Source organism: Myiozetetes cayanensis, unplaced genomic scaffold (assembly GCF_022539395.1).
Source record: "Myiozetetes cayanensis isolate MyiCay16 unplaced genomic scaffold, myiCay2020 scf19, whole genome shotgun sequence".
NCBI classification, from domain to species: Eukaryota; Metazoa; Chordata; class Aves; order Passeriformes; family Tyrannidae; genus Myiozetetes; species Myiozetetes cayanensis.
Genome location: NW_026087400.1, coordinates 3206815 through 3229759, shown reverse-complemented (window position 1 = coordinate 3229759; position 22945 = coordinate 3206815). Strand labels below are relative to the sequence as shown.

The window sequence follows — 22945 nt, the reverse complement described above, 5'->3', positions numbered from 1 at the left end:
TCTCTGTCTCTGGCTAGTGGGCTGAGGCCCTTTCCTGCAGAAGAGTTTTTGGTGAAGGCTGACCCTACAGATGTGTGCATCTGGCAGAGCTGCCTTGTCTTTGTACACTAAGTGTTTTTTTTCGAGTGTATGTTTTTTAGCCTTTTATTCTGCATTAAGCTTGAATTGTATTAACTAATGTGAGGCTCCTGCAAGCCAGCTCAGCGCGGGTCGAACCTTTCTCGTGCTGTTTGGATGAACAATATAAATCTTGCCCATGCTTTAAAGTAGTTCTCTGTGTACATTAGAGCACTGAACCTTCTTGCTGTTTTATAGCTGAAGCCCTTCTATTTGGGGAGCCATTAAACTGACAAATGACTTGCTGTGAGCTGCTGCCCCAGCTCCTGCCAGCGCAGGTCTCTTGGCTACAGAGACATCAGCGTCTCTGGCCAGTCTGGGCTGCAAGCAGAGTTAAATATAGCCCAAGTGCTCAAATGTGCCAGAGGACAAAACTGCCAGTGTTGTGAAGTCACATTTAGATTAAAAATGTAATAATTATTTCTTACCTCAGTATTGTGCTCTGATTTCTTACCTTTGTATCTTGCTGGGACACACGTCAGCAGGGCTGCCTGCTGCTGCTGTGCTGTTCAGAACAGAAGGAAAAAAAAGGAAAACTTAGAATTAATGTGTCCAGGTAGGACAAACTTTCTTGTTTGGGGGTTATGGCAAACACTTGCTTTCATTTCCTCTGAATTTGGATACTATTAGAGAAGTGTTCTTAGAGTGTGTGGCCTTTTATTCAGCTTTTTGGGTGGAGAAGAGAAGGAGCTCCATCTTGGGGTGTCAGACTCTAGCTGAGGGGATGGTTAGAGGTGCCATCTCATCCTTGCCAGAGAATGTCAAGCAATTGCTGTTTTACTCCTAAACTGGGGGAGGTAACAGAGGGAGAAAGTCCTAAGAGAGCTAAATTCCAAGATGAACACTTATTGTACCTGAGGGATTATGTTTCTGCAGGAATTCTAAAAAGTGTGATGCTCAAGGGATGCCATTGCAGAACAGCTGGAGTCTCTGTGGGAGTGTTTCAAAGAGCACCAGCCTCAAACTTCTCTGCTTGGATTCAAAGAGGAAAAGCCTCCCCTGCTGAAATATTAGGGTTCTTTAAAAAATTAAGGTTTTTTTGCAGTCAGTAACTAAGGAACTCTGGAGAACCAGAGGGCTGAGGAAGTGTATTGTTGGTACTAAAGGATGAATGACCCTGGAGCTGCGTGGCCTCTTGGAAACAGCAAGCTCAGTGGCTCCTTTTTGCTCCAGCTACACTTTTCCTTCCCTTGAGGATTTTTATGTAGGTGTGGCAGAGCTGCACCTGAAAGGTTAACCCAGTCACTAGGATGCCTTTAGCCACCTGTTTCTGACTTTGCTGGTAGCCCTGTGCTGCTGAGCTGAGGGTGACAGGACAGCCAGAAAAGCTCCTGTCACTGCTGCTTGTGACAATGTACAGGAGTGACTGGAGCAAGAGGGATGTGTCAGCATCCTCTTCTTGAAAACTAGGATTGGTGTGGATCTGGCCCCTGCCTTAACCCCTTTTCTGTTGTAGTGGAGCTGTTCCCTGCAATCTTCCGGACACAGGGACGTGGCTGAACCTCCACTGTGCAGTCAGGGAATCCTTGCTGTTTCCTCGAGTGCCAGCTCTGGAGCAGGCAGTGTGTGGGCAGCAGGAGCAGCAAATATTTATGATGAGTCAGGAGAAAGCTGGAATGATGATGAGCTGATGAAGAATGTAAAGGCAAGCAGGATAACGAGGCTGTAGAGCTGGAGCAGCCACTGTTCCCTGAAGGATAGACCAGCTGGATTTCCCTGATGGCCCTACATGGCCTCTGCTCCTGCCCTGAGGAAGGCACTGTGTGCCTGACAGCTTGGCAGTTTTTTCCTCCAATAGTATCATTTGGGTCTAATAAAAGACATTACATCTTCCTCCAGCCAAGGCCTCTTTTATTCCCCATGCACTTCAAACAGTGGAAGGAACCTCAGGCAGCTGTGCCTGCAAGGATCTGGGGTGTTGGGCTGAGATGGAGTCACCCATCAAGTTCCCACAGGCTCATGGGTGGGACTTGCCCCCTTAATTAGGAGGGAGGTGTTGACATGGTGGAAGAAGTGCTCTAGTGTAGAAAATGTGTAAGAGATGGGTGTCCTGGAGGAGCTGCATGTTGGGGAGGATGGGGTTTGATCAAGGCTTCATCAGGGAAATGGGGGCAGGTGATTTTCCTTTGTATTCCAGAACTCAAACCCCATCACCTTTATGCACCTTCCTTGAGAGCAAGGAGTGAGAGGAGGGGAGGAGAGCTGGATACAAGATCTTCCTCTGATGCATTTCTAGTTGAGCTGCACCCAAAATAATTTCTTATCAAAGTAATTTGCTGAACTCAGACTAGAGCTGTAACTAAAAGGCAATGTTTTCCTGGACTTTTATGTTGAATTGCAAGATCTGATTATCTAGTGAATGAAGTCTTTATGAAAAGGCTTGATGATGCTCTCAAATCACAGCTTTGCTTGTCCCTCCCCTCTCTACCAGGAAACCTTGTTGCCTGCCAGTGTGGTAAGAACCTCTTGCATGGGGGTGGCTCCTGGTGCTTCAAAGCCCACACTGGTGCTGCCACTGGTGGCTGCGTTCCTGTCCTCGAGGTGCTGCGTAGCTCTGGGTGCCCTTCTGCTGATGATGGGATTTTTCCTCGTCTTTCCCCATCACCTTGCTGGCACCTGTCACGGCGCGGTGGCAGCGCGTCGTGGAAGCCCTGGGCGCCGATGGCAGCAGTTAAGCTGTGCCCGCCAGGCCCGGCAGCCTGGCTGGTTTGTGTTACAGTGGCATGGCTGGGATTGAGGTGGGGATGTTGTTCAGCCTGCCCTGCTGCTCGATTTAGCTGGGGGTGTAGGGTTTCCCAGGGAACGGGGCCGGCTTTGGCCCCGCAGAGCCTCCCTTCCCGTGGAAAGCGTAAAGGTTAAAGTGTGCTGCCGCAGTTGTGACAACGGCGTCGCTAAGGAACAGCGTGCTTGAGGCACTGCCAGATATCCCCAGGACAGGCTGTTTTCCAGCTGCAGCCAATGTAGGCTCTGGCTTAAATTCCTGAATGGGAAGGGAAAAAAAAAAAAAAGCCAAACCCAGGCTGAGAACCCTGGGTGGTGGCTGGTTTGCAGAGAGGCAGATCACTGTGCTGCTCCCTGGGGTGTGGGGTTTTGGACCAAGGCATCCAAAATCCTGGGGTGCAACACCACCTACTTTTCAATTCTGCTGAGAGGTCTGATTTCAGCTTATTTCCCTCTGCCCACAAACGAATTTTCTCTGTAATAATGCCAAACCTGGTCACCAACTGACCTTTGGAAAACAATTTCCGTGGCCACCAGCACCTGCTCCCAGGACTTTGCTTCCTCAACTTCTCCCTAGGTTTCCTCACCAGGCACCAATCTTGCTCCCAGGGAGCGTGTAACATTGCAAGCATCCTGGGCAGCCTGGCTGGTGTCCAGGCAGGTGCTCCTCTGCTTGGAGAGGTTTTTTTATCCCAGTGTTCACTGCACCAACAGCTCGAGGGAGCTGTGGGGCACAGCTGTGGCACTTGGGCTCCTGTCCCCTGCCTTTGGAGTGGCTGTGGGGATGTGCTCCTTCCACCCAGGGGTTGCTGGGAGGGTGCAGAGCCGAAGGCTGGCGGAGTGGTGGCAGTACGTGCCTGAAGTGACACTGGTGGCCTCCAGGTGTCTGGCAGCCCTCAGCCGGTAGAAGGCAGAGGCAATTCCAAACTGTAGTTAGCGATGACAGTTGGTGGGCAGAGTCCCTGCTACCCAGGCACGGTCTCTGGCTGGTTATTCCTGACAGCAGGCCCTGTGGAGGCTGAGGTGAGGGGACTCCTGTTCACCACAGGAATGGGCAGTGTGGGTGTCACAGTCCCCAAGAACTGTGGGTGTGGGGATGCTCCAACCTCTGCATGTACATGACTGCATCAGCACTGGGGGTTGGAGCTGTGCACCTGCTCCTGCATCATCTTTGATGGTCCTCATCACATTCCAGGTCCTGCCCTGGATTTTGGGAAAGGAGCTGGGCTCAGGGAAGCAACAAATCGTGTGAAGGCTGGAGTGGGAGAGCACCATGTCTGCTCAGGAGCCTCTGGCTGTGTCCCACTGAGCAAGCGTTGCTTTTGCACCAAGGTGGTGATGGGGGGTGCCTGAGGCCTGGGCAGGGACAGGTGAGACAGTCATGACTCCATCCTGACTTGTGTCACTCTCAATGCCACATGTGAACCACAGCTCTTCTGGCAAAGCCTGACCCCAGCCCATGGTTCACAGACACTGCTGGCTCACTGGGAGCTGGGATTCGGCAATGTGGAGCAGCAGCACTGTCCCTTCCCCTGCCCGGCCAGGGTCACATCCTCTGGGAAGGCATCCTGATCCTGCAGGCAAGGTGAGCACAGAGGACCAGCACCATCACCAGCTGCTTGCGGCCACCGTCCCCATAGGTTGGTCAGTGGCTGTCTTGTGTCACCTGTGAGCACCTTGGAAGACCTTGGCCACCTGGACCCTGTCCAGATTGCCCAGGCCACACTCATGGGATGGTTTCAGGGTGCCACTGTGCCTAGTGCCAACCCTCCCTGTGGTGCCGTGCTGGGGCAGGAGGGAGGTCTGTCCCCATCCCCTGCCCTGTGTCTGCGTGTCCCCAGCCCACGAGGGACAGGCGAGAGTGGCGTGTCCTTTGAACGGGCTCCAGCAGCAACAGGTGCTGGGAAAGGCGAAGCGGGACGGCTCCTGCTGCTGTAAAGGATCCTCCTCTGCCTGCACTAATCCGGCTCCGTTACACCCGGGATAGAAGAGGCTGCTCCCTCCGGCGCTGCCACAGTGCGGATGCTGCCCCCCTGACCACCCGCTGCCCAGGACCCAGGTAAAGGGGCTGGGGGGTCTCTGTGGCCCCTCACTTGGGGCGTGGTTGGGGGAGGCCCTGGGGACAGTGAAGCCCCCAGCCCTGGCAGGAACACCTCCGACTCCTCAGGCTCCCCAGGCTGAGCTGTGGGATCTAGGAATGCTCTCCCAGGGACTGCTCCAGTAAGACCAGCAAGCACCTTCCCTGTTATTGAGATGGTTGCTGGTCGGTTTATTCTGGGGCTGGGCTGGCCTGGCCTCTGGGTAGCTGCACAGGGTGGGTGTTTTGGGACAGGGAGAGAAGAGGTGACCAGGTATGGGAGGGCAGCAAAGCCCAGGGCAGAGCAGCGATTTGGGGATCAGATTTTGGGCTGGAGCCCCACACAGACAGAAGGGCACCAACAGGTCCCCTTGGGGGTCCTGGTTACCCCAGGGCAGGGGAGATGAGCAGTGCTGACGGCTGCTGGGTCTGGGGGTCCACAGAGCCCCTGAGCAGATGGGGCTTGCCTGCATGGCTATGTGGCTTGGGGGCCAGCGGTGTTTGGGCCGTGCTGGGAATGCTCACCTCTCCTGCTCCCCACCCGCCAGCCTGGGGCCGGAGCCGCCATCTCCTGCCCCGCCATGGTGGGATGTGGCCTTAAATTGTCACCCTGGCCGCGCCGCGCTGGCTGTTTGCACGTCGGGGGCCCCAGGCACCCGGTGACAGGTGCCGGCGTCAGGCCATCGATCAGTCACCGCGGGGCAGATATCGGGGCACAATGGGACGGTGCCGGGAATGGTGGCCACGTGGGGCCCCTGGCTCGGTGCCACCAGCCCGGGAGCCGCCGGCTGGGCGGTGGGGACACGGTTCCCGGCTGGGTGGCAGCAGCTCATCCCTGCCGGAGCAGAGCCGTGCCCCTGTGTGCAGCGAGTCGGGTCCGGGGAGCCCTCAGCTGCTGCTTTCTCTCCCGCAGGAGCCTCGCCGAAGCGGGAGCGCCGCGGGGCAGCCTCCTCCTGCCCGGAGAGCCCCCATGGAGCGGGGCGGTGGGGCGGATGGTGCCGACACCGGGGGGGCCGGTGGCACGGCCCCCACTGAAGCAGAGGGCAGCGCAGCCCCCGCCGCCCCCCAGGCTGCCCAGCCCCAAGGGGGGACGAATGAGCTTGGGCAGGAGAAAGCGGCTGGAGGAGGGAAACCAGAACCTGAGCGGGGAACAGCCCTGTCTGCTCCAGAGCCCCGGGATGGACGAGAAGCAGTGCCAGGACAGGAGGCTTCGACAGCGCAGCACAACGGAGAACAGGCACCATCCGCGGGGGAGAAGGTGCTGGCTGCCACCGAGGCCCAGGGCGTAGGGAAGGAGAAGGATGAGCCTGGGAAGACGAAAGCTCCAGCTGTAGAAGAGTCTAAAGAAGGGAAGACAGCACCTATGGAGGGGAAGGCTCCGGCTGCTGCCAAGGCTCAGGACAGGGGGAAGGGTGAGAAGGATGAGCCTGGGAAGAAGAAAGCTCCAGCTGCAGGGGAGCAAAAAGGAGGAAAGGCTCCAGCTGCTGCCAAGGCAAAGGATGGAGAGAAGGATGAGTCTAGGAAGAAGAAAACTCCGGCTGCAGGAGAACTCAAAGGAGGAAAGGCTTCAGCTGCTGCCAAGGCTAAGGATGGAGAGAAGGATGAGCCCAGGGAGGAGAAGGCTCCAGGACAGCCTGAAGGAGGGCAGGCAGCACCCATGGAGGAGAAGGGCCCAGCTATAACTGAGGCTCAAGATGGAGAAAAGGACAAGCTCAGGAAAGAGCAAGCCCCTGGGGGGTCAGGGGCTGAGGGTGGTGGGAAAGCAGAGCCCACAGAGAAGAAGGCTCCAGCTGCAGCAAACTCTGAAGGAGGGAAGGCAAAATCCACAGAGGAGGCAGCCTTGGCTGTAGCTCAGGCTCAGGATGGAGGTAAAGGAGAGCTTGCAAACGAGAAAGCCAGAGTGGTTGCAAAGGAGAAGGTCCCAGCCACTGCTCAAGCTTCGGATGGAGGGAAGCAAGCTGCAAAAGCAGAGCAAGCCCCAGCTGATAACAAGGCTCCAAAGGAGAAAATTACAGCTTCTGTGAAGGAGAAGGCCCCGGCTGCTGCAAAGGCTCAGTGTGGGGAGAATAAAGTGATAAAAGCAGAGAAAGCTCCAGCAGTAAAAAAGACTCCAGATGGAGGCAAAGAGGAGCCCATGAAGGAGAAGGCTCCGGCTCCCACAAAGGACAAGGCTCCAGCTCCTGAGAAGGACAAAGCCTCAGCTCCAGTGAAGGAGAAAGCCATAATTCCTGCAAAGGAGAAAGCCCCAGATGCTGCCATGGCTCAGGAGGGAGAGAAGGCAGCAGCAAAGACAGAAAAAATCCCAGCTGCAAAAGTGGCTCAAGGTGGAGGTAAAAAAGAGCCTGCAAAGGAGAAAGCCCCAGCAGATGTGAAGGCGCAGGATGGAGGGAAGAAAACTGCAAAGGTAGAAAAAACCACAGTTGCATCAAAGGCTGGGGGTGAAGGGAAAGATCCTGCAAAGGAGAAGGTCCCAGTGGCTGCAAAGGCTCGAGATGGAGGGAAGAAAGCTGCTGAGGTGGAGGCCCCTGCAGCTGCAGCAGAGGCTGGAGATGGGGCTGAGGAGCCCACAGAGGCAGCAGCCATGGTTACTGTGAAGGCTCAGGGTGAAGGGGAGGAAGAACCAAAGGCAGAGAAACAGCCACCAAGGGTCCCTGAGCCCCCACGCCCCGCTCTGCTGCAGAGCCTGAGCTGCCCAGCCACTTGCCACAGGTACCTGCACCCTCCAGGGATGGGGGGATGCCCCTCGCTGCCCCAGGGAGCCCTGGGTCCCTCCAGGCAGAGGTGGGTGCTTGGGCTCGGGGGCTGCTGGCTGGGCTCTGCTCACCTCCCTCTCCTGCTTCCAGGGAGGAGCAGCCCTGGGCAGAGGTGAAGGAGATGGAGATGATTCCAGAGGAAACCACGGCGGCGGAGCCGAAAGAGGGTCCGACAGAGCCTGGCCCTGCCCCGCCAGCCATGGGGGACCTGCAGCCCCACAGCACCCCACAAGACAGGACAGTGCCCAGTGCCACAGGGAAGCCCCCAGATCCCGCTGGGGTTGCAGAGCAACCTGGACCTGAAGGGCAGCCCCCCTCGACAGAGGCAAAGCCACCCCCCAGCCCCTACCTCACCCCTGATTTTGGGAAGGAAGACCCTTTTGAAATACTGGGTAAGGGCATGAGGTTGCCTGCCTTGTCCTTCCCCCTCTGGACTCTCTGTGGGATGACAGACTGGGGAGTCCATGGCCCTGCCTGCTGCCTGCACTGCCCTCCATGCTGCCAGCTCCTGCCCTTGGCTTGTCACCTGCCTGGTGGCCTTCGAGCTCCCCTTTCACTGTAAACAGGGCTAAATGCGTCGTGTCCCCTCCCGGGCTGTCCAGCCACACTGACTGTGAGGAAGAGGAGCCTGGGGAGTGACAGTGACCTTCTGGCCAGTGGCAGGGCACACTGTGTCCCTGTGTCCTGCACCACTGTCCTCGTGGGGATGGCAGTGAGTGCTTGTTGGGGTCCTTGTGAGGCCAGCTCCTGGACTCTCCAGGGAAAGAGTGGCTCAGGAATGAGTGCATGGGGTGCCCTGTGTGTGGGGTCTGTCCTGGGAGGGTGAGCAGGAGGTGGTGGTGGTGTGGAGGAGGAGTGGCCTAGAGTGGGTGGCAGGCAGCAGCGTGGCCTGGAGAGGGCAAACGTGACACATGGGATGGTGGAAGTGGATGCCATGGAGCAGGGTGAGTGCCACAGAGCCAGGTGGGTGCCTTGCAGCAGGGCCATGCTGTGGGCAGTAGCAAGGGACCCTTTGGGGGATGCTGCGTCCCCAGTGCAGCCCCAGCCAGGAGCCCCTGGTTGGCAGCCCAGCACTCCACCCAGCTGCATCCTGCACCCACAGGCTTGGCTGGGTGTCCGCCTTCACCCCACACCAGGGCACCCTGGGGTGCTCAGCAGTGGGGTCGCCTGGCCAGCACAGCCCCACCTCACCCCATCCCTCCTCTCTGGTCAGATGATGTCCCTCCGCCACCAGCGCCCTTCGTGCATCGCACCGTCACGCTGCACCCTGGCAGCGTCAGCTCCCAGTTCAGCCTCAACTCCAAGGACATCCTGGGCGGGTAAGGAGGGGCCCCAGGAGGGGGAAGGATGCCCACCTTTCCCTGGCACCGCCCCAAATTGCCCTCCAGCCTTGGGCACTAGCTGTGGGTCAGTGGGACTCCTCTGGTTGTGATGGGGTGGGTGGCTGGGGCAGGATGGGTGCAGAGGAGAGCACTGGGCAACACTCCAGGGAAGTGCTGGGGTCCCCAGAACACTGGGTGGCTGATGGCGTGGGCACCTCTCCCTCTCTCCCTCCCCAGGGGCAAGTTTGGTGAAGTCCACACGTGCACGGAGAAGGAGACGGGGCTCAAGTTGGCAGCCAAAGTGATCCGGAAGCAGGGACCCAAGGACAAGGTCTGAAAGATGCTGGGCAGGGGGGCCCTCCTGGCCACGGTGGCATGGCCGAGGTGGGGGCTGGCAGCATCGTGCCCTGCGTGTCCCTGGCGCTGTGACAGCCCGTCCTGGTGGCACGGGCAGGGCTGACACCCCACACCACCTCGGGGTTCTTTCCGCAGGAGATGGTGCTGCTGGAGATCGACGTGATGAACCAGCTGAACCACCGCAACCTCATCCAGCTCTATGACGCCATCGAGACTCCCCGGGAGATCATCCTCTTCATGGAATTGTGAGTGCTGGGGCGGGGTCCCACCAGGCCTGATGCCTGGGTGAGGGGCACCATTATGGGGGATGCATCACAGCAGATGTGCCCCAGGGAGGCTGAGGCTGTGCTGGGGCTGTTCTACTCTACAAACCACTGGGCAGCTTAGGGGTGCCGGAATAACCCCTCTGTGCTACCTGGGGGGTGTCCAACCCCAGCACAAACGCATCCCACCATGCTCTGCTCAGCGTCTCCACGGTGGGGCTGGGTCAGGAGGAGGGTTTGGGGCAGAGAGCCCCCCTAAGGTGACCTCGTGATCCTTCCCCACACAGCGTGGAGGGCGGCGAGCTCTTTGAGCGGATCATCGACGACGACTACCACCTGACGGAGGTGGACTGCATGGTGTTTGTCCGGCAGATCTGCGAGGGCATCCGCTTCATGCACCACATGCACGTCCTCCACCTCGACCTCAAGGTGCGGGGCTGGGGGGTGACAGTGACAGGGGCCGGGGGGACAGCAGGACACCTCCCAGCCGTAGGAGGGATGCCTGTGGGTCAGCATCGCCCTGGTGCAGGTCGGCCACAGGATCTGTGCATTGGGGATGTCCCCTCTTGGCGGGGGGACAATGGTCACCCTGTTCCCACAGCCTGAGAACATCCTCTGCGTCTCTGCCACCGGACACATGGTGAAGATCATCGACTTTGGGCTGGCTCGAAGGTGAGGTTCTCCCCCTCAGCTCCCTCCCTCCTCCTGTCCCACACCTCTCTGTGCCCTTGGGATGCCCAAGACCCACTCTAGGCCATTGCTTTGCCCACAGCTCTCCCTGGCTGGCATGGGAGGGTTGGGGAGGGCAGCACTCGGCTGGAGAGGGGCAGTGGTTTGGGGGAGCAGCCTGTGCCCCTCCTGCTGATGTGTCCCCCCTGGCTGCAGGTACAACCCCAACGAGAAGTTGAAGGTGAACTTCGGCACCCCTGAATTCCTCTCCCCTGAGGTGGTCAACTACGAGCAGGTCTCCTACTCCACAGACATGTGGAGCATGGGTGTCATCACCTACATGCTGTACGTCAGGGCTGGGTGGGGGCTGCCAGGGCTGGACAGGGGGGCCAGGGTGCTGGGGCAGAGCTGCCTGGGGCACAGAGCTGTCCCCAGGCACCCAGCCCCACATGACCTCCCTGGGGCAGCCCTGGACAGACTGGCTCCATTCTGGGGGGTCTGGAAGGTGCTGAAGCCTGAAAGCACCCAGCTCCTCACCCCGCTGTACCCCCAGGCTCAGTGGCCTCTCCCCCTTCTTGGGTGATGACGACACCGAGACGCTCAACAACGTCCTGGCTGCCAACTGGTACTTCGATGAGGAGACCTTTGAGAGCGTCTCCAATGAGGCCAAGGACTTCGTCTCAAACCTCATCATCAAGGATAAAAGGTGTGAAGTCGGCAGGGGCCACTGGGGTCCTGGGGTGGGCATCCCCAGAGCTGCCCTGGGTACCGTGCACTGCCTCTGCAGCCTCCCCTGGGTCCTGCACCAAATGAACCCCACGAGGCCCTGCCCCACTGCTGACCATCCCCAACAGAGTCCTGCATCCCTCCAGGGGACACCTGCCTCAAGCAGGACAAGCTGGATCCCCTGGGGTCCTGCCCAGCCCCACTGGTCCCTGGGCAGATCCTTTTGGCTGGTTTCTCTCTGCAGGTTTTTCCTCTCTCTGGGTTTTAGGGGCTCTGGGGCCGCTGGAGAAGGGGGTGGTTGGGGGTGAGGGGCTCGAGCAGGGATGATGTGGGCTCCTCTCTCCCCCAGTGCCCGGATGAGCGCTGACCAGTGCCTGCAGCATCCCTGGCTCAATAATCTGGCAGAAAAGGCCAAACAGTCCAACCGGCGCCTCAAGTCCCAGCTGCTGCTCAAGAAATACGTCATGCGGCGGCGCTGGAAGGTGAGGGGGGCCGCAATGGGGATGAGGGTCCACACCTTCTGAGGGGGCTGGTAGAGGGGCTGCCAACCTCTGTCTGTCCTGGTGGATGGCATCTGGGACATGGAGGGTGGCTCTGTCTTGCTGTGCTGCTGGCAGCCTGGAGGGAGGGCTCCCCAGCTCCAGAGTCCTTGTGTGGGTGCCCGTGAGATGAGACCCCCCTCAAGCTTAGATCCCTTTGTGTTGGTCTCTCCTGAGTGGATCCCAAAACCCGCTTTTAGGGGCAGGAGTGGTGTCAAGCCCCAGAATGGGGTCCGGCTCAGCCTCCAGAGCCACAGCCCTCGCAAAAGGATGAGCATCTTTCCTCTTCCCTTTTACAGAAAAACTTCATCGGGGTGTGTGCTGCCAACCGCTTCAGGAAGATCACCAGCTCAGGGTCCCTGACAGCGCTGGGCGTCTGAGCTTGGGCTTCCAGGGGGGCTAAGACCAGAGAGGAAGTGTTGGAGAGGGTCCCACATCAGTCTTGCTTTTGGACAGCAGCAGGACCTCTCTGGGGTCCCAGCTTCCCACCGTGGGGCCAGGAGCTGGAGGTGGTCTGCACCCTCCCTGCCCGTGCTGTGCCGGATGCTGCTCTGGTGCCCACATCACACCCCTACTCCGTGCCACTGCCACCACGAGGCTGCTCTGCTGCATCCCTGCGGCTGCTCCTGCCTGGCATCCAGCAGCTGTGGGGCTGCTTGGGGGCCAGGACCCTGCTGGGATCCTCACCTGCAGCAGCTCTGCCAAGCTTGTCCCGCTCTGGGCGACGTTTCTGAGCTCAGGACCCTCTGCTGAGGGCTCAGGCTCAGGACCTCTGGGGCTCCTGGGGCTCCAGCCTACGCTGTTCACATCGAGCCAATGCCCCCACTGATATTTCCTCGGACTGTGAGGCTGCTCCAGAGAGGAGGTTTCTGATCTCCCCCCTGGCCTGGCTGTGTGATGCCCGACCTGCAGCGCCTCTGCTCCGCTCACGCTTCCTTCCCGTGCCCTTGGAGGAGGAAAGGCCATTCCGGCGTGATCCCTCTGCCTTGGCCACCTGGTGCTTGCTGCTCTTGGACCCAAAACGTGCCCTCTCTGCCTGTAAATGCCGCAGCCCTGCCCTACCTTCACTGCCGCTGGTTCCCGCGCTGCCCGACCTCCCTTCCCAGCTCTGTGGCTCGGCGATGACGCTGGAGGGAACCGTGGACCCTCACCCTGCCTTGGCACCGGAGCCAAGGCTGAAGCACCTCCTCCCTGGCCGGCTGGGCATGTGGGAGCAGAGCTGGCCCTGAGCTGCTGCTCGCACAGGAAGGGAGGAAGCGGCAAGCACACTTCCAGAGGCGTCCCCAGCTGGGAGCCAGCGAGGGAAGAAGGAGGCTTTGTGTTCCTCCTGCCCTCCCTGCCCTTCGCCTCTGCCAGCGGGGGAAAAAACACAACCTCTGCTTCACCCGTCCCCGCCAGATCGCGATGAGCGAGGCGGGCTAATGCAGAGCAGCTGGCCCGCGCTCCCCGCTCCGGCCAGCGCCGCTCACCCGACCACCAACACACCGGAACCGCTCCGCCGCTCCGGCTGCGGCCGCCAGCTCCCCCCGCCGCGGGCGGGGGCTCCCCGGGACCTGCCGGGATGGGGATGCTGCCCCTGCTCCCCCACCTCGCCCTGAACCCCCGTCCCCTCTGCCTGCACCCCTCAGGGCTCCCCAGCTGCTCCCTGAGATGGGCTGGCAGGGGGTGCCTCAATTTTGGCTTTCACCACTGCTGAGCCCACCCAAGCAAGGACTGTGTGTTTTCTCCGGGGTCACCTGTGCCCTCTGTGCCCGCTGGAAAAACCCTGGGGAGAGACACAGGGAGACAACTGCCCCCCAGCCCCACTGGCTGCAGCAGGGAAAGGGGCTTCAGGCTTGTCCCCACCGGGCAGGGGCCACAGCTGGTGGGACCCTGCCCCATGATGGAGCCCTGCCCGGCGCTTGCCTTCTTGTAAATAAATGTACAGGTCTGCATACAGCCCACACCTGCTATTCTGGGGGCTGAAGCCCCTCTCCCGCCCGCAGGAGTCCTGCAGCCACAGGGTAAGCGAGATGAGGATGGGAAGCAGCATCTCATCCCTGGGGTAGAGGGGATGGAGAGGGTATGCAGGGATGGGGACCACCTGGTATATCCCAGGGAGGGCAGTGCAGCTACAGAGCTGAGGGGTCCTGGTCTCTGCACCCCCCAGGTCTGAGCTGTGCTGGGGAAAGGGGAAATAGATTAATGGGTGGATAGGTGGATGGATAGTCAGTTGTGAGTCAGAGGTGTCCTCACAGGTTCAGCATCTGCCCACAGGGGGTGGGATGCCCAGGCAAGGGCTGGTGGGTGCCGCTGCCCCTCTGCCCAGGGGGTCTGTGGCCAGCCCCGAAGTGGTTAAGGCTGCCAGAACCCGGACTGCGGCTCCCACCGCGGGCGTCCCTCCCAGCCGCTTCCTGCCGGCAGCCTTTGACCGGTTCCTGTCGGTGACCACCCCGCAGGCCTGGACGCCAGCGCAGCCCCATCTGGTTTGAGTTACGCTCCGCGGCGGTGACGTCTCCTTCCTGTCTGGCCCCAGGAGCTGCGCATCGCCCGTCCTGGCCCTGGCCGGCCACAGGGGCTGCAGGGCCCTGCTGCAGGGTGGCCGTGGGGCTCCCAGATGGATCATTGCCCCCAGACACTCCTGGCACCTCAAGCTGCTCTGGGGCATCAGTTCCTGCTCACAGCCCTGCACAGGGATGTACAGGCACCAGCACATCCCAGGGTGGGCGACTCTACCCCACACCCCAGCTTTGGCATCTCCAGCCCCTTCATTCCCACCATGGGACCACTGAGACTGGATGAGCAGGGCCACAGATCTGACACCCATGGAAGTAGCTGTGATCCCATCCCCTGCTCCCAGCTGAGAGGCAGGACAGCTTGTGAGGACCCAAAGCTCTGGGGAGTGGAGTGGTCGAGGGACACAGTGACAGGGCTGCTCCTTGTTCAGCACAGGCCATGGCAGCCAGTTCCATCCCTCCCGTGTGGGGTCCTTGTCACCCCCATGAATGCACAGCACAGTCTGGGTGTGCACACATGTCCACAGCATCCATCCCCAGAGCCTGGAGCAGCACACATTCCCCAGGTGGGCCTCTACCCCATCTCTGTGGCACCCACATTGCCCGCAGAAAGAAGGGGCCCTGCAGGCATCACGGGTAGGCAGGGGGAGTGGGCAGTCCTCGGCACTGGCACCTGGCAGCACCAGCAGCAGCAGCAGCAGGTTCGCGCTGTGACTGGGTGCAGCACAGTCCTGGCCACGGCACAGCCCAGGATGGGAGCGGGCGAGTGGGCAGAGGGCCAGGCCACCCACTGCGAGCCAGGAGCGAGCCAGGGAGGAGGCAGAGCTGGGAGAGCAGCGGGTCCTTGAGCAGGAGTCAGGGTGGCCTTGGGGCAGGGGAGCACCGAGAGAGTGCACAGCTCTGATCTGCATGCCCCGGGTGGTGCAGGCTGTGAGGAACGGGGGTCCCCATGCCCCAGTCTGGGCTGGGCAATGGGGTGCACCATGCTGCTCCCAGCACGGGGACCCCGTCCTGGGCACCGCGTGAGGCCGGGGCTGTGCGTTCCCAGCCGGGGCGGGCGATGGGCCCGGCCACGCTGCGTGGGAACCAGACGGCCCCTGGGCACGGCTGCGGCGTTCGCTTCCTCCCGCGCCCCCGGGGACCGAGCAAAGGAGGGGGCTGAGGTCAGCCGAGCTCGCCGCCCGCCGCTCCGGAGACGCCAGCATGATGTAGGCGCTCAAATATTGTTTTCCACTGGGTAGGAAAAAAATAAAAGGGAGAAAAGAGAGGCCCAGGGTTGAGTGGCCGTCCCCGATGACGAAGGGAGGCCCCCCTCCGCTGCCCTGCCCGGGGCTGGGACACAGCCACGGCCCAGCAGCAGCCGTCTGGGGGCTGATAACAGGGCTGACGCGGCCGCGGTGCTCCCGGTCCCCGAGTGACGGCAGTGTTGTGCCTCTGTGCCAGCATGGCCCCCACAGAGACCCCCCAAGATTGGCCAAGCTGGTGTCCCACTGGCCTTGGGGGCCCGAGGGGATTCTGCCACAATTCTACTCCCCACAGCAGCATGGAGAGCTCCTGTCAGCCCTGTATCCTGGGGTTGGCTGTGCTGTGGGGTCACTGCTCCTGGGGAACCCACTCTCCCAACCTGGAGACAGTTGCACAGCCCTGCACTTTGCCAGCATCACTCTGGCCTTGCTCCACTGCTGCAGAGGTGCTACCTGGGATGTCCCAGCAGTGTGTGGGAAAGGGCTGGTGGCCAGGTCCCATCCTGGGGCTCCATGGGGACCCCTGCCCGCTCCTGTGTCCCACAGCCTGGCTGACTTGGGCAGGTCCCTGTGCCCAGCCCGATGTCAACAGCGGTGACTCAGCCAGTGCCTCCTCACTGGCAGCTGCCCAGCGTGATTCAGGTCAGAGGAATCCACTTTCCTGGCCGTTCCCACCAGAGCTGCAGCCCCTGGCACAGCCCATCTCTGGGGGTGCCCTGGCCTCAGGGTCTGCAGGGACTAGTTGGGATCCCAGCCACAAGCAGGGAGAGAGAGGGGAGGAAGCCCTGACCTCCCCTCCAGCAGAGCCTTCACACTGTGCCACAACCCCCAGAGCCTCCCTGGCATCTCTCTGGGGCCACACAGCTGCATGAGCAGGGCCTCACAGTGAGGCTGGTGCCATTTGTGCCATGTGTGGCACCCGGGGTGAGGCCAAGCACTTGGAAGGGTCCCAGGCACAGGGAAGTGACAGCGAGGCTCCACTGGGGGATAACTTCTGTTGCAGCAGATCCCCCTGACCCCCAGGGACAATGTTCCTTCACACTACCATGGCATGGGCCTTCAGGGGCTCCTGGCCCCACACTGTGTCAGGACCTTTTCCCCAGCATCTCCCAGGGACACAGGGATGTAGGTGCCCTGACCCAGGCCGTGCCCCGTGTCCCCATGGCCTTACTATCCAGCCAGTGGAGGGGCCAGCAGGGATGGGAGCTGCGCTGGGTGGCCTTGGGGATGTGCGTCCCCCAGCCAGCACCTGGGCTGGGGCAGAGGGTCCCCAGCTTGCCCCTGCCCCTGCCCACCTCGAGTGAGGCACAGAGACCACAGAGGCAGCATTGGGGAATGCGCTTTATTGGGTGCTGGAGCGTACCAGGGTGGGGAGTCCCTCACTCGAAGAAGAACATGCCGGGTGTCCGGTAGAGGCAGGGGGGCAGCCCCAGGGGGTAGCCGTTAGCCCCCTGCAGTGGGATCGCAGCCCCCGGCCCCCAGGGCTCCTTCTGCTCACCCGCCCGTGGCCCCACGGCCCCAAAGGGTGGCTGGCGGGGAGCGGCGGGGGCCGGGGGGGCTGCAGCCAGGAGATGCTCCAGCGCTGTGCCGCACGGCCGCTCCTTCACGCAGAAGCTCAGCGCCTGCACCCGGCACTGGTAGCTGCTGCCCAGCGCCTCGGGGCCCGTCCGGCTGAAGGAGCCGAACACGGGCAGGGATGGCTGCATGTAGCCCTCTCCCTCCAGGAAGCAGGACGGAGGGGGCTTGCCTGTGCTCAGGAGGGTGCCAGGGAACGCTGGTGGCACCTGCCCGAATGGCTGGCCTGTCCCCAGCCCGGGGGGAGCCGTCTCCTCGCCCTCCAGCTGCCCCGGGGGGGTGCCTGGTGTGGCCGGTGAGTCCTGTGGGGGGTCCCTGTGCTGGGTGGGCAGCAGGGCAGGCAGCAGGGCAGGGTGCTGGGCCGGGCGCTCGCCGGGCAGCGGGTACTGACCTGGACGGGGCAGTTGCAGCGCTGCCGGGAGCCCCCCGAAGACAGTCTCCTTGGGTGGGCGGCTCTCAGGGGGTGTGAAGAATGGCCTCTTGGGCTGTGGCGAGTCCGGCAGGTACAGGAAGGGCTGCGTGGCCTTGGGTGGCTGACGCCGGGCACAGGGCTCGGCACACCCTGGCACCCCGGCACCCTCGGACAGCGTGGCAGGGCTCGGCAGGCGCCCCGTGGCTGCTGGTGATGTGTAGCCCCCCTCTGCCTTCCCCTCCTCTGGCAGTGGGGTGGCAGGCAGCCCTCGTGCCCGCTGCCTGGGAGTCTTCCCGCGCCCCTCGTCCCCCTCAGTGCCTGGTGCATCCCGGAGGCCCCTCTTCCTGGTGAAGCGCCGGCGGCGCCGCAAGAAGCTGCCGTTCTCGAACATGTTGTAGCAGTCCGGGTCCAGGGTCCAGTAGTTGCCCTTGCCCGGCTTCTTGTCGTCGCGGGGCACCTTGACAAAGCACTCGTTGAGGGACAGGTTGTGGCGGATGCTGTTCTGCCAGCCCTGCTTGTTCTCGCGGTAGAAGGTGAAGCGGCCCATGATGTAGCGGTAGATGCCACTCAGGGTGATGCGCTGCTCGGGCGCGCTCTGGATGGCCATGGTGATGAGGGCAATGTAGCTGTAGGGTGGCTTGGTGGCCTCAGTGCTGGGGAAGGGGCCGCCGGCTGGCTCGGGGGCTGGTGGGCTGCGCAGCACCGCGTCGCTGACGGGGAGGTCCGGCTGCATCCTCCCGAACAGCCGCTGCCGTTCCAGCCCTGCCGCTGATCCCGCTGATCCCGCTCTGCCGCACGGCCCCAGCACGGCCCGTTAAAACCCGCCGGCCGGCGAGGGGGCGGCGGGCCCCTCCTCTGAGGGGCCGCCCAGGGCGGAGCGGGGCTCTGCCGTCCAGCACTGGTCCCTGTGGACAGACGGACGGATGCGCCGCCAAGACCTGCGGCCGGCAGCCAGTGGCCCCGGGGCTGGCACAGCCGCGGCCTCCCCAGGGTAGAGGCGGGCACAGCCCCCGGTTCCCCCAGCCCCTTTTCCCACGGAAGGTTCCCACGACCTGGTTCTCATCCTGCCCTGCTCACAGTGCACAGCCAGGCTCCAGCTGGGCCTGGAGTGGGGCTCAGTGGGGGGATGCTGGCAGGACTGAGGGTGCTGCCCTGCCCTCAGATGCCCATTTGCCCCCTGCCCACCCCAGTGCCTCAGCCCCTTCTCTCAGCCTGGGCTTGTGCCAGACCCTGTGCTGTGCCAGGTCCCTGCACTGTTCCCAACCCTCAGGGTGCAGCACGGCCCCCAGGAGCCCACTCACTTCACTCACCAGGGGAAACTGAGGCACAGGCAGGGAGTGCCTTTGGGACAGGCTCTCATGTTGCCAGGTCAGTAGAGCACCTCGCTGCTGCCTTCAGCCCTGCCAAGGCGCTCAGATGAGGGGCAGGACAGGTCTGGAGCCACCACAAGAACAGGGCTGTTCCCTTGCATCTGGGGCTGAGTTGGCTTTGCCCACACTGTGCAGATTTGGCTTCCCCAGCCCCCTGTGATCCCCTCATGCTGCCACCAGTCCCTCACACCAGAGCCAGCCCCTGACACTGGTACCAAAACACAACCTTTATTTCTAAGTTTCACAAACGGCAAGTCCCGGCAGTGCAAGGATGCAGCCGGCTCTGCCTCGACTGGCTGAACAGGCACACAGCAAATCCCACTTGGGGAGCTCCTGGGCAATAAATACAGCACTCACGGGGGCAGCAGTGCCTGCCCATCCTGGCCAGCACCTGCCTGCATCTGATTCCTCACTCTGACCACCCTGTGCACTCTGCCTTGGGACATGCAGCTGGAGTAAGGCCGTGGGGACCAGAGCCTCCTGCTCTGAGACTTTATGGTGACTGAGCTCTCCTCTCCCGCCTAGCTCAGGGCTGGCAGAGCTGTTTGACAGGAACATGAATAACGGTGCTGGAGGTGCCAGGGGCACAGGGCTGGGGGGAGTTGTGGAGCAACGTTGGCCTCAAGCGCTGGGCATGAAGGAAGAGCTCCCGTGCGAACACCGGCTCCACCTGTGGAGGCACAGAGAGATAGAGTGGGCACAGGTCTGTAACCCCCACTGCCATGGTCCCAGTGCCCAGCTCAGGGTCACCAGCCCCGGTGTGTACTCACATGGGCCATGATGAGCTTCTGGAAGGGCTGCCCGGCTCTGGTGGGGTACTCCTCCCCGAAGCACAGGTGGATCTGGTACTGCGGCATGAGCTGCCCGTTGCTCAGGTACTCCCGCAGCTCTGCAAGACACCAACCCTGTCAGGGGACAGGGAGTCCCCACAGCCTCGAGCAGCCATGCCAGGTTAGGACCTGCCAGGGCATCCCGAGGGGATCAGGGTCTCCTGGGTTGGCGGGCGGGACTTACGCTGCAGGTACTGCTGTGTGTCCAGCAGCTTGTAGGTCTTCTCCCTCTCCAGCTTGTTGGGCCAGTTCCTGTGCGGGGCCAGTGGCCCGTTCCAGTACACCCTGCCCTGGCACTGGCGCTTCATGAAGACCCCCTCGGGCGCTACCCACAGCAGCACCCCGCGCTCCAGGTGGGGCAGGAGCCGCTCCAGCACGCCGGCCATGGCGGCCGCGTGGCCGTGGCCGCTGAGTGCCTGTGGCGGGGGGAACTCGATCTGCTCCATGCAGACGGGGCCGTAGAGGCACACGCTGTCGGCTGGCACGGTGCGGCTGGTGATGCGGCAGCCCTCGGCCGTGCGGGCGGTCACCTCCTTCACCAGCACGTTGCAGTAGTAGAGGCGGATGTGGAGCCAGTAATCTGGGGAGAGGGGAGAGTCAGCCTGCAGGCAGCCCGGGCTGCTGGGGCCACCCAAGGCACTGCCCACCACTGTGGCTCCTACCTGGGTTGCTGACATCCTCCACTGGGAGGTAGGACTGGAGTCTAGGGAGGAGCTGGCCATGGGTTGGGTTCCAGCCACAGAAGACTCCCCTCAAGAGGTACCCTGGACCAGGGTAGAGACGAGATGGTAAAGGGACGTGGGCAGTTGTCCTCAGGGACTCCCAGGTGCTCTCCTGGCCTGGAGGGCAGCAGGGTCCTTTGCACCATGTTTGCTCATTATTGGGCTCCATAAGAGCCCCTAAGTACATGATTAAGTGGCTTTGCTGGGGTCAGGAGGGAGTTCCCAGCCCCTGTCTTCATCTCTACAGGTGTTGCCTGCACAGGGGACAGGAGAGCAGGATCTCTCCTGCCAGAAAGTGTGTGCTGTCCTGCCCCTAGCCCCATCCCATCAGCAGGGACTCTCCTCACCTCTCTCGGTTGGATGGGCAGAGTGCAGGGGCTGTGGAGATCCGTGGTCTGTCTCCAGCGTGTCTTTCTGGCTCTCCTCCTTCTTTAGACTCCCCACAGTGCTGCCCTGGGGGTAGGAGTGGCTTCAGTGAGGGCTGAGCTGGCAGCAGGGGTCCCTGAGCTGGCTCCTGCCTCTGCCATGGACCCCATGCACCAGCAGATCCCCTGCCTGAGTCTGGCAGCTGCGTGGCACAGGGGACTCTCAGCAATGCCCCATGGGACAGACAGGGACAGTGTCCAGCCAGGAGAGCAGCTGACAGACGAGGGGAGTTTTGGGGGTCCCACCTTCTCCCCTGCCCAGATGGCACAGGGTGAGCTCACCTGCTGGTCCTCACTGCCTGGGGACTGTGTGTCACTGTCCTCTGCAGAGAGCAAGGAAAAACCGATGAACCCCTGGCAAAAGGCAGGAAGAGCCCCAGGGAAGACAGCTGGCTGCCCAGAACACCCAGAGAGGAAGAGGAGCAGGAAAGAAGGGTGACACGTGGGACACGGGGCTTCATACAGTTATGGTGCAGGCAGCAACCCCACATCTGGCACAAGAGGAGGGACGAAAGGGACGTACCTGCATCACAGGCTCTGTCACTCACGATCTGGTACACCTTGTAAGGCTCAGAGATATCCAGCTGGCTCCGCTCAGGCACCTCCTTGAAGTCGGTGCTCTTGTTGAGAGCACAACGCAGACGAGTCTTCCAGGTGGAGGGGTCGGCCTTGTCCGTCCCTTCCTGGTACTTCCCTTTGTAGACGGCCCAAGCCTGAGGGACAGAGGGTGCCATGTGCTGCGGGGGCTGCCCACACCCTGGCCCCCCGCTCCGCTGCCCAAGGGGGCCCTCCGCGGTATGAATGCACCAGGGCTCGAAGGGGGGGGGTACAGTGGGGAACCGGGGCTGTGTGTCCTGGGGGGCTGTGGGGAGCTTGGTGCTGGGGGGTGTGGAGAGCACATGGAGCTGAGCAGCGAGGAGCCCCAGGCAATGCTGAGCTCCGGGCGCGCCCTCGGAGCCCCGGGGGCGAGTCCCGGCGGCGCTCCCAGGGCCGGGTGGTGATCGCGGGGAGCCCGGGGTACCTTGAAGAGCGCGGCGTCCTCCTGCTGCCGGTAATCCTGCTTGGCCGCGTGCTTCCAGGGGATGCGGAAGAGCGTCCGGTGCCGGTTCTCCCAGCGCAGCCCCGGGTACCGGCCGCTGTCGATCTGCGCGATCAGCCACTCCTTCAGCCGCATGGGCGACCCCGGCTCCGCCATCGCGGCCCGGCGGCGAAACCGAAAGAGGCGCCGGCTTTCACTTTCCTTTTCCCGGATCGCGCCGCCGGCTCTGGCTGCCCCACGACGGAGGGGACGGATCTTAAATTTTTTTCCCTGCCTCAGGTTTCTCGCAGCAGTGTCCGACATCCGAGTTCAGGAAAAAGTGGTGTAGTTAACTGAGCAGTGCAGCAGTGTGACGCCGGGAGGGACCCCAAAAAAGGCATCCCCGGGATTTCACTCCCTCACAGTCTGGGCACCCACGTGCACCAGTGGAGATTTTAGGCTCTTCCCCTTCCTCATTGGCTCCTGCAGAGTCCTGGGTGATGAACCCCCAGCCCAGCCGGTGCCGCAGGTGGAGGGAAAAGGTGGGCACCCATTCCCTGCTGTTACCTAAGGCTCAGCCTTTTCCTGTCACCCAGAACACAATGTGCAGCTCACACTGGTAGTTTACATACGGAGATACTCGCACTGGGCGTATTTCTCAACACAGGCACCCTGCACCCGCAGGGGAGGGGACAGGCACATTGCGTCCACGGGAGAGGGGAAAAGGCACTAGAAAGCACGTGGAACTCCTCTGTACCCCTCCCGGGTGCCTCCCCTTAGACTTTTAGTACTCTCACTTGCTCCCTGAAGGGGACAAGGGACCCTGCTCCCCCATCCTCTTGCTTCGACGACCTAAACACCTCCCAGCCCCAGGGACCGTGTCCTCCCTGGAACCAGCAGCTCATCCCGGGGAGCTGCGGGGAGCTGTGGGAACAGCACAGGGTTTCCAGGGTGGTGTGAGCAGTCACATGTTCCCATCTCTCAGATCTCTCCTCTGCTCTTATCCGTCTCTGCTCACGTCTGCCCCGCGGGGCTCTGTACCCTGAGTCGTACAGGAACAGGGTGGGAAGGGCGGATGAGCTGCGCCAAGGGCTGCCGGGGCCGGGGAGGAAGCCTGACTCATCCTGCACCAGCTCCCCGCTGGCCCCCAGCGGGGCACGGGCTGAGTCTCTGGACCACCCTGGCGTGACGCTAGTCTTGGTTCCTCCATCACTGCTGCAGAGCCCCATGTCGCTGTGCAGGGAAACCCAGCTCCCCTGCCCTGCTGCAGCCCCCCCGGCCACCTTTCGCAGCCCCTCCAGCTCTGAGTC

At 61.8% G+C, this 22945-nt stretch overlaps 3 protein-coding genes across 4 annotated transcripts; 1 reads left to right on the top strand and 2 right to left on the bottom strand.

Annotated features, from left to right (window-relative positions):
• Positions 1-5885: 5885 nt before the first annotated feature.
• On the top strand, positions 5886-11961 carry MYLK2 (myosin light chain kinase 2). The gene is made up of 12 exons (XM_050313834.1): positions 5886-6245; positions 6441-7624; positions 7759-8060; positions 8882-8987; positions 9228-9321; positions 9483-9592; positions 9898-10039; positions 10212-10282; positions 10496-10624; positions 10833-10985; positions 11355-11487; positions 11844-11961. The coding sequence occupies exons 1-12, from the start codon at positions 5886-5888 to the stop codon at positions 11922-11924; spliced, it is 2865 nt and encodes a 954-aa protein (XP_050169791.1). The 3' UTR covers positions 11925-11961.
• Positions 11962-16656: 4695 nt separating this feature from the next.
• On the bottom strand, positions 16657-18703 carry FOXS1 (forkhead box S1). Its single transcript, XM_050313707.1, has one exon. The coding sequence runs from the start codon at positions 18001-18003 to the stop codon at positions 16663-16665; it is 1341 nt and encodes a 446-aa protein (XP_050169664.1). The 5' UTR covers positions 18004-18703; the 3' UTR covers positions 16657-16662.
• A 149-nt stretch (positions 18704-18852) lies between these two features.
• On the bottom strand, positions 18853-22524 carry LOC126639145 (interferon regulatory factor 4-like). Of its 2 annotated transcripts, none has more exons than XM_050313705.1 (8): positions 21639-22524; positions 21141-21330; positions 20900-20940; positions 20540-20645; positions 20133-20309; positions 19655-20050; positions 19411-19529; positions 18853-19310 (listed from the first exon to the last, which is right to left on the bottom strand). In XM_050313705.1, the coding sequence occupies exons 1-8, from the start codon at positions 21957-21959 to the stop codon at positions 19167-19169; spliced, it is 1494 nt and encodes a 497-aa protein (XP_050169662.1). In that variant the 5' UTR covers positions 21960-22524; the 3' UTR covers positions 18853-19166. The 2 variants fall into 2 exon arrangements, with proteins under 2 accessions (XP_050169662.1, XP_050169663.1); XM_050313706.1 differs by having other exon boundaries at positions 20133-20234; positions 21639-22522.
• Between the last annotated feature and the right edge of the window lie 421 nt (positions 22525-22945).